The 10,811-nt window shown below is 35.8% G+C and overlaps 1 protein-coding gene across 1 annotated transcript in view; it reads left to right on the forward strand.

Moving 5' to 3' along the window:
* The window catches only part of Fbxl5 (F-box and leucine-rich repeat protein 5), a gene marked incomplete at its 5' end in the record, with an annotated part of 36,947 nt that extends 26,883 nt beyond the window's left edge, over positions 1-10,064 (forward strand). Inside the window, 2 exon segments of the mRNA XM_013503309.1 lie at positions 1,941-2,089; positions 9,645-10,064. Coding sequence (XP_013358763.1) covers positions 1,941-2,089; positions 9,645-9,721 — 226 coding nt within the window.
* Between the last annotated feature and the right edge of the window lie 747 nt (positions 10,065-10,811).

Here is a 10,811-nt window from a genome sequence, read left to right on the forward strand (position 1 = left end):
TTTTTTTGGTTTTTCTCCGGTACTGGGAACTGAACTCACGACCTTGCGCTTGCCAGGCAGGTGCTTTTGCCGCTGAGCTAAATCCCCAGCCCCTTTTTCTTTAGTTTTTATAAGATAATATAGTAGGAAATATAAAAATGGCAAGTATGAGTGTATCTCATGCAAACAAGAATACAGTAGGTGAAATAACACCTGCCCAAGTGATGCTCAGGACAGTATGTAAACAAATGAGAGGCCTGAATGACACTATATTCATTGATTTCTTTAACTCCAAAATTTCTCTTTGGTTCTTCTTTATAATAGCTGTTGAATTTGTCATTCAGATCATTTGTTTTCCTGATTTCGTTGACTTGTCCATCTGTATTCTCTTATTTCAGTGAGTTTTCTATGATTACTATGTTGAATTTCCTTTTAGGCATTTTATAAGTTTTCTTTGGAGTCAGTTATGAAGAATCATTGTGCTTCTTTGGTGGTATTCTGTTTCCTTGCATTTTCATCTTTTTGTGTCTTTCTGTTAATTTCTACACATCTTATGGAACAGTCCTCTCTTCCAGACTTCATTCAAGTGGCTTTTCACAAGGGAAGACTTTTCCTCTGAAGAGGGGTTTTACTCTGCCATCTGGGAATGATGTGGTGGCTTTCCTTTTCTGGCGCGTGTGAGATCCGTAGCAGCAGTGCCAGTGACCTAGGGTGGAGGAGTTTGTGGCAACAGTGACGGCAGTGTACGTCGTTAGGGTCCTTGATGCCAGAGCTCTTGAGGTTCTCTTTTTTTCTCACAGAGAAGAGTTGTAGGTGAGGATATTTCTCTTGGTGCAGGTCTAACGCTGCTCACGAGCAGCTGCAAAGAAGATGGATTTCAGAGCACAGAGCACAGATGCTCATAGCAGCTCTCAAGTCAGGGTCCTGAGCTCAGGCTCTCACGAACCTGTGTCGCACCTGGGTCCGCCTTTCACTTTATCTTATGTATGTAAATACTGTTTTTTTTTTTTTTTTCTTTTAGGATATGATCTGTTAAAGTTTCTTTAATTAAAATTTAATTAATGTGCCATAACATTTACCACATTTTTAGTGAACAATTCTGTGGCTTTAGAATATTTACCTTTTTTGCAGTCATCACCATTATCTACTTCAGAAATATTTTCGTTATCCCCAGAAGAAATCACATACTTACTAACAGTCACTCCCCATTCTCCGTTACCTCCAGTTCCTAATAACCACTAACCTACCTTCTGTTTCTATGGGTTTACCTATTCTAAGATAATACTATTAATGGAATCATACACTACCCATGTAGCCTGCTTGTTTGTATCTACTTGTTTTTGCTTAGTGTGTCTTCAAGGTTCATGCGTGTTATAACAGCTGTTTGTACTTGGAGCTGCATGGTGCTTATTATATGGGTGTAGCACATTTTGTTTATGCATTGTTTAATGGGTATTTGAGGTTTTTTTTTTTGACTATTACGAATAATGCTGCTGTGAACATTGATGTATAAGTTTTTATGTAAACAGTTGTTTTGAAACTTTCGGGTATATACATCAGAGAGGAATTGCTAAGTCATATGCTCACTATAAGTTTTTTAAGAACTACAAAACTGGGCATAGGTTTAAAACTTTAGTAGTTGTCTGGATAATTTTAACTTGGACAGTTTGGTAGGGTAATTAACATTACAGCTTTGGGGTTCAGTACTTCCTATAAGTATTGAGTTACTATAATTTTCTTATTAAAGAAATTTTTATAGATTATCTTATTGACTGTCTTTACAAAAAATTTAGATAATGTTTCTGAGTTTAAATGTATTTCTGCTTCAGGATAAGGTCAGTTATCAGTATTTGAGAGAAATTCTTAAATTTTTTGTTATATAAAATTGTGGCCCAGTAGGTCGTAGGATAATATTTTTCATAGATTAATATATTCTAATTGTCACATTGTTTCTCTTACAGGGTTTTGACTCTGGGAGGAGGGCTGCCTTATTTGGAGCACCTTAATCTCTCTGGTTGTCTTACTGTAACTGGTGCAGGCCTGCAGGATTTGGTTTCGGCTTGTCCTTCTCTAAATGATGAATACTTTTACTACTGTGACAACATTAACGGTAATGCGTTTTTTGTTTTTTTTGGGTGGGGGTACTGGGAATCAAACTCGGGACCTCACGCTTGCCAGGCAGGTACTGCAGGTAATGCCTTTTAACAAGGAGGATTAGTTTGAAAAATGTTAGCAGTTCTCATAATTTTTATAATTTCTATTTGTTTTTCTAAATTTCTAATATTTGAAATTGTTTTAGTTTGAGACCTTTAAATTTGATAATACTAAAAAAAAAAATCACAGATATTACTTCTCAAAAAATAAGTTTCTGTGGATACATATTTTAACACACAGAAAAGAACTATTTAAACATAATCTTCACTGCTTATTCTCAGTTGGCTTACAATATTTAACTAACATTTAACTGTGGCCTTCCTTGCCCACACCTTGTCTCTAGTGTCCCCCACCCTGACCTGTGGAAGCAGCCTGGTGTCGCTGCCAAGATGAGATGACTGTCCAGGGTTAGGCTTTTTTTTCCTTAAAGAGTCTATTAGAGATGTATTTGAAATCTGGACTCAGTATTCACATGCTGGATAGGTCCCATGGTCATACATGATAACTGAGCAGTAGTAGTTCAAATCATAGCACACATGTGCTGTCTAGACATTGTTGAAAGCAGAAATATATGGTACAAACATTTGGGTTTGTCAGACTTAAATTCTTCTTAAACATTTTAAATGATATTTTACTATGTCTTTACTTACGCAAATTATACAGTATGACTTAAACATATAAAAGTAATTAGGAAGGCCTGATGGACGAAGAAGATAGATGCCTGCACCCTATTCCAGTCAGTTGTATACTGGTTACATCTTTTGCGATTCATAACTTCCCTAGTTAAAAAGAAAAAAAAGAAAGAAAAAGTACTAAACATAGCTTTCACTACTTACTCTTATTTGGCTTACAACATTTAACTGGAAAATCATATACTGAAAATTTATAATGCCACAATTCAGGAAATTTAATGGTTCTGAGATCTATACTATCGTTTTTGTGAAGAATTAGCTATAGTTTCAAAATAACTTTCTGTTATCTTACTGAATATTAAAATAATTTTTCAGAGTTTCAAATGTAGACTTTAAGTTGAAGACTATAAAGCATAAAGGTAGTACTTTCTAGGAGATGGAAAAGTACCTTAAATATCAAATCAGTAAAGTTAAAATTAAAAGTGGCAGGAAATCTCACCACGTTAGGCAAGTAAGCAAGTCTTTAGTATTTTGGCACCCGGCCTCCTCTGACAGAGTGCTCATGCTCTGATGTAGAAGATTAGTGTGCTCACTACAGCTTGAGATATATCCCTCTCCCAAATGCAGAACTACTTACATAACCAAAGAAATACTTTAAGAAGATCAGACACTTACAGTAATAAACAACCGTAGCAGTTACTGGCATGTGGAGCAGTTTTAAACAGTTCACACATCAGTTCATTTAATGATCACAGTAATTGTGAGTAACATTTATTATCTGTGTTAATGGTAACAGAATCATGAGTAAGAGGAACTGAATGAATTAAGGTTACACAGCTGGTACACAGAAGAGGCAGAAATACCCATTCTTTCAGACTTTTGAGGCATGCAATAGTTTAATCACTTAAAAATGGCAAATTGTTATAGAAATAGTAAACCTCTTAGAAAATTTTGGGAATTCCTGTAGTCTTACAATATTAAATCACGCATTAACAGTGTAAAGGTGTTGATATTCTAGGTACACTGATTTCTTGGAATAATAGTTTTACTTTTCCAGTAGAACAACTTTATCAAGTGTAACAGATAAGTAGTTTAGTAATATGAACTCAGGAGTTCTGGGTCTGGTCCAGATAACATCTCACTGAAAACCGCTGAGGAAGGTATTGAGAACAGGCTGAAATGCTGAAGCATGTCTAAAGACATGACTGTAATTCCCAAATAGTATTTTGGAAATTGATTCTTAAACCTTTTCTTAAAATTCATCAGATAGGGCCAGGAATGTAGTGCAGGTAGAGCATTTGTCTAGTGTGTATGTAGGCCTAGGGTTCAATGCCCAGCACTGCAAAAAGAAAGGAAAAATCACCAGGTAAGTATTTCCGTTTGTTAAGCCTAGCCTACCCTGCAATGAGCCTGTTGAATGTACTTTTTCGCAGTACTTCAGTGCCCCTTGGGGCATTTGGTAGTCATTGATAGAAACTAAATTTCCCAGGATGAAAAGCTGCCTCTCAATTAATAGTAAACAAATCAACCTTCCATATTTACAACTAGGAAGAATTTAGACAGCTGAGATTCTACTCTGTGCCTATCTTTTCATACCGCATATTGTGTCTTTGAGAGGGCCTGGTTCATTTTAATACGATGGGAAAGATCAACTGAGCTTTTCTCAGAACAACTGACAGGAGCCAGGGACAACAGAGAGAATAAGACATGCTCAGAGGTAGAGAAGTTAGCAGATCTGCTGTTCTCAGGAAGTTACATCTCAACTTTCTTATTTCTGTAATCACACTGTTTTGTAGATGACTTCCTGTGTTCCTGATATTTCAGCACTAAGTTGGAACATATCTTTGCTCTCTTTTGCCTTGGGTGTATAATTAAGTAATGGTGAAAATGAATGTTATTTTGTTTACAACCAGTTTACCCTCTAAAACCAAAGTATACTGATGCAATAGTGTTTTCTGTGGAGGGTTCGGAAAGGGAGTTTTTTGTTTTATATTTAAACATGGAGTTTTAGCATTGTGGGTTTCAATATACTTCCTGGGTCTTCTAGAACATATCCAAAGTAATCAATAAGCAATTATTTCTTGAGAAAAACATCTGTGTATTGCACTTGAATTTGGACATATAATTTCAGTATACGATGTATTTGGCAATAAATCTCACAATGTTACATTTATTTTTGAATATACAGATGTTTTACCTGATGAAGTATTAGATTTTAGTTCATTTTTATGAATTACCTTTTGTGTTTATGTGTTTCTAAACTTCTTGAAATAATTTTGATGATAGGACAAGTTAAATCTTAAAATCTTTTGTACTTTGTTGGTGCTTTTTTTCATCTTAACCTGCTTTGTTTTGTTTTGTTTTGTTTTGTTTTTTTACCTGCTTTGAATATATAAATATTAAAGTGTTCTAAAGGAGGTTTTATATTCCTTTTGTTGAATATAGGAATTTCTTTTGGATAAGTGATTGGTAGTTTTCAGTAAATGAATTTTGTTGTTGTTGTTGTTGAGACAGGGTCTCACTATGCAGTTTCAGGCTGGCCTGGAACTTATTATGTAGCCAAGGCTGGCCTTGAACTCAAAGTGATACTCCTGCCTCAGCCTCCTGAGTGCTGGGATTACAGGCATGGGCCACCACACAAGGCTCAGTAGATGAGGTTCAACTAAGAGATCTGAATTTGAAAAATATGAAAGGAAATTGCGATGTCTGAATAAAACAGCATTAAATCTCCCTTTATAAGTCATCAAGGCATGATCTGAGAGAAATGAAATATTGCAGCAGAGTGATTTGTCGTAGAACTTGTGTTCTACAATAGCAGCTTGTTGGTAAAGCAGTGCTCTGATACAGTCTTTTCCTGAAAAGGACAGTTGGACAACTTGAAGACTGTTGGAATTACATCCAGTTTGCAATGTGACACTATTGACTCAGTGTCAGTTCAAAACAGTTGAGCTTGTACAGTAAATGTTTAGTGAATGTTTACAGGCTTCCTTTTCTTGTTTTTATTATTATTTCTGAAACTAGTATGTTTTAACATAAAGTCTTAGAGTAATAAGCATATTTAGGTGGTAGATAATATTTTAAATATTTGAAAATAACAATTTAGAATTAGTTCGCTAAAAGATAATTTACAGAAGTAACTATAAGGTTATTTGCTAAAAAAAGGTAAATATGGTTAACATTAGTCATTAACTGAATAGTAAATGAATAAAGCAGAATGTTTCCTAAACACTAGCAGAGATTTTAGAGGCGATGAAGATAGCCATCCCATACTCAAGAAAAACTACCTAGAGAAAGACACTATGCTAAGCATTGATATGAAGTGCATATTTTCATTCCTCTACATGATTTATCATGACTGAAGTTTGTAATTTGAATACAGAAAGGCCTCTTAACTGTGACATTTATAGAATTCTTTATCATTTAAAAAGTGTTAATTGGAATGGCAGCTTAGAGCTCTGAAGAACATTTGAACAATGATAGCAAATAAATAATTTGTGCCAATTTGCATTTCAATGTAATAGTTTATGAATTAAGATAGATTAGCTCATAGTTCTGGAAGTGACACAGTCTCAATGATTTGCTGTCTTGTGTTTCCAATTTAAATTAAAGAGGAGTTACAGGTAAGTTGAGGTAAGTGCAGAACGACAGCATGAATAATGCACAGACTCATGACTTGGGAACACGGTCATTCTCTAATGGAACTTGGGGAAATAATGGCTTTATAGTTCTTTTCATCTAATATTTAAAATTCTTACAAGATTTATTCTTCACCATACATTTAAAAATTATACTTCATGATTATGCAGTTTTTCTTAATTATTCTTTGTTTTGGTATCAGAATTTGAACTCAGGATCCTGTGCTTGCCAGGCAGGTACTTGGGCCGCTGAGCTATGTCCCCGGCCCTCTTAATTATTCTTTAGTATAGTGTTGCCCTTATATATTATAATCATTTGAGTTCACTGTCCTCCATTGAGATGCACATTTTCTGGTTGTAATTCAAATATTTAAAGGGAACTAGTGTATATTTTGAATTGTTAGTGTCTCTTGAAGTATAGCTGTTGACCTGATACACTTGGCAGCCTAACATATCTGTTTCCTCCTTATTCTCTTGTTCATTTACTTTTTTCTGAGCACCTCCTCTGTGGTACTGAAGGATCTTACTGTTAGTGTTGCTTATAATTTCCAAGCTCCGGAAATTGCTGTTGACCTGTTTTCCACAATGTCAAACTAAGTTTAAAACAGTAATTGTCCATTTGTACTTTTCCCTAGGCCTTCAGGAGAATAAAATCCTTTCCTGGAATCTGTTGCTTTCATGTATTACTGTACTAGGATCAGATAGATAGTCGCTCCAGTGATTGGCCTTATGATGACACTGTAGTTTTGAGACTGTTAATATTATGGTTATGAGTTATGTACTTGTAGGCATCTCTGCATAGATCCTGTTTTTACATTTAAAAGCACCACCACATGTTCTCTCTTGTTATATTTAGGATCCCACTGGAACTCATTTTGAAGGAAGTGGCACATTTTGTGTTAGTATTAGGAAGAATTTTGTGATGAATAAGGACATACAGAATTCTGTTAACTGTGTGCTTAATCCAGAGTACGTGTTTTTATATCTACATTTTTTATCTCTTATTTCCCACCATGTCTGTACTTTGAGAACAGAGTGACCCAGGTGCCAGAGTGGACACTGAGGATGTGGGGGCCTGTGGCTCTTAGGTGGGATGGTGAAAAGCTGTGTGGTGTGTGGACGGGTGGGAATCTCCAGAAGAGTAGCTTCCTTGATCTGATTTCTCAGTGGAGGTTCTTTTTCACTTTTCCTTGGAAACCAGTCATGTACTTCATTTCTTTTATTTCCAGCCACCACTTACAATTTTTCCCTTAGGCCACTGTGGAATTTGCTGTAACATTCCTTCCTTATCTTTTTATCATTAAAAAAGTAGGACATGGCTCGATGTGGTGACACATACCTTTAGTCCCAGTACTTAGGAGGTGAGGCTGGGGATTGCTTGAGTCCGGTAGTTTAGGGCCAACCTGGGCAACATAGTGAGAGCCATGTCTTAAAAACAAAGAATAGACATTGTGAAGTGTTTTGTGATGTTTTAGTTTGGAAAATTGAAGTCTGCATATCTCTTTCCTCTTATTTCTCCCTTAAAAAATGGAGACTAGAATCACATGGTGATAAAAAGCTACTCAGATACATTTTGGCAAAAACTAGCAATTTAGGCATTTCTTCCTAGACTCTGAAGGCCTGGGGCACACAGTGAGGCAGGGCTTGGTCTGAGGGCTGGCGCGGGATGACACGTGGGCAGAGCAGGCACGCACGGGGAGGGTCCATGGTCCGGGAGGTGTGGAGCAGGTGCTGTGCCAGGTGACTAGGGAGATCTGTGGGAGGCTGGCTGTGAGGGAGGAGCGTCCAGCTAGAGGTTCCCTATCCAGACATTTCTCATCAGAACTAATACATAGGCAAAAATTGTATCTTGACTTTGTGGCTCAATTGACTTAATGTTGTATCTTATTTCAGGGGAAAATAATCCTAACAAAGAATGCTGCTTTGTAAATGTAAAATTTTTGGTATATTTAACTTTTAATCTTAAAAATGGGAGTACATTTTTATTTTGATAAGGTAAAAATAGGCTTGTGGTGATTAATTTTATATTTAAAGTAATTTTAAACATGTTTCTGTGGGAAGTTTTAAACATATAAACAGAATAATACAGTGTATCCTTACTTAGCATCAGCCTCCACAGTTAGAAATCTGTGACCAGCCTCGTTTTCCACTGTACCATGCCCATTCCCATACATGCTCTCATCCGAGGCAGATCCCAAGTGTCTTTTCAATTTTAAAATAAAACTGTTTGAAAATGAATCAAAGCATAGGCTTTGAGTTAAGCTGGTATTACTCCAGTGTACTGTGGTTTTTTATGTATAATCCATTTGACATATTCAGCAGTGAAATCATATTTTGTGTGCTTTTAAGTTTGTTTGGTCCTTACATGTCACAGTTATTGAGGAGTTTGATTGTTCTAATGGGCACAGAACTAATGAACTGTCCTATGTTTCCATGGTTCAGAAATATTGAAAGACTTCAGTAGAGTGAAACAACCCTTTTCACATTTGCCTGCCTTTATGAAAACTGTCATTTACTTAAAGTACATAACATATGAAAATGTGCTACAAAACTGGCTGTTTTCTAATTCTCAGCTATGTTGTCTAATGGATCTTTTGTCTAGTATTTGGTAGCATAATGTGAGTGCAATAAAATTTCAGGTATTCCACCAATATTTTCTTATTCCTTTGTAAGTGAATCACAGTTTTTATTGTGGCTCAGTGTTTAATTACTCTTTACTCAAATTTGGAAAATAATTTCATCTAACACTACCATACAGTTTTTTTTCTGGCTATCAGTGGTAATTAAAAATACAGCAAACATACTAAGTCTGTGTCTGTGCAGTGTATTTTAAACTTTACACATCATGTTTATTGTAATTGCTCAATAATGTAGCTGACCTATTATGATATTTTTTTCTGATTTTCTTTTGTTTTTCCTTTAATTACAGTTGTAGGTAGTGTTAGCCAGGCAGTCCTGCTTCTGTGGATTGCTCCTTTCTTCTCGGTTTTTATTTTGTAAAACTGTTGCCAAAATTATTTCTTTTCCCTTCTGTTATCTTTTGGACCATGAAAAACATGAGTTAATGTCAAACTGTTATTGGCAATTTCTTTCTGATAAATTTTATGTACACCCATTGTAAGATTCTACTTCTGTGAAATAAGTATAATAGAGCAAATACAATTTTTAGCTCTTTCATAAGCAAAATTGTTTTTATAAGATTATTCAGAAATTCCTCCTTTCACACTTTTCTCTTTTCATACAGGTCCTCATGCTGAAACCGCCAGCGGATGCCAGAATTTGCAGTGTGGTTTTCGAGCCTGCTGCCGATCTGGCGAATGACCCTTGACTTCTGACCTTTGTCTACTTCATTTAGCTGAGCAGGCTTCCTTTCATGCACTTTACTTATAGCACATTTCTTGTGTTAACATCCCTTTTTGAGTGTGTCTTGTTTTGGCCCCATTTCTTATAACCTCAGAAATCTTAATCTACCAGTGAAATGTACAGTGTTGTTTCTTATGCAAAATATATTTTTGTTTTAGAAAGGTATTAGGTCTTTTCGTAAGGGTGAGAGCAGTCTTACTGGATTTCTTTTAAACAAAATGCTTCAAAAAGAATGTTACTAGCTGGGCATGGTGGTGCACACCTCTGAGCCCAGCTTTCGGAAGGCTGAGGCAGGAGGATCAGTGCGAGTTTGAGAGGCCAGCCTGGGCTATATAGTGAGTTCAAGGCCAGCCTGAACTACATAGGGAGACCCTGTCTGAAAAAAATGTCACTAATGCAGTGCCATTTAAAGTGTGATTTAGATTATTTTGAATTTTGAAAAAGTCTTTGGGAGTTAGTGGTTCTTTTTATGTATAAACACTGTACCCAACTTTGCAGATCATTTCAGACATACATTTCTGAAGTTTTATTTTTAAAGACTGCACATGTTGGAAACTAATCTCTTTTCCATAACATTTTTTTTTTTTTTTTTAAATTTGAACAATTACAAGGGGGCCAATTCAAGCACACCCACATATGAGATCTTTTGAGGTTAGAGAATAATTGGCTTTGTGGTGTTAGCTCGATGAGCTAGCAGGGCACCAGTTTATTTATATTTGCTTTTGTCCAAAACCCTGGTTGTACCACTGCCCCTAAATTGGCAGATTTGAGAAGGATTTTTAATAATTCCACAGTCATTTGAAGAAATGTATAAATAAAATCTACTTTGAGGACTTTACGAAGTAGTATCTTTTGTGTTGTGATTTTATTATCAATAATAGGACTAAATACTGACTTTTGAGTGTCTATGAAATCATGACTCTGACGGATAAATAGTTTTACACAGATGAATATTACTGAGCTGAATTTTCATTTTGAAAATAGTTATTCAGTAGCCAAGTTATCTTCATTGCTTTGAGAAGAGGTCACGAGACAAACCTACCATTCA

The sequence above is a fragment of the Chinchilla lanigera genome, unplaced genomic scaffold (assembly GCF_000276665.1).
Source record: "Chinchilla lanigera isolate Chin_1 unplaced genomic scaffold, ChiLan1.0 scaffold00079, whole genome shotgun sequence".
Lineage (NCBI taxonomy): Eukaryota > Metazoa > Chordata > Mammalia > Rodentia > Chinchillidae > Chinchilla > Chinchilla lanigera.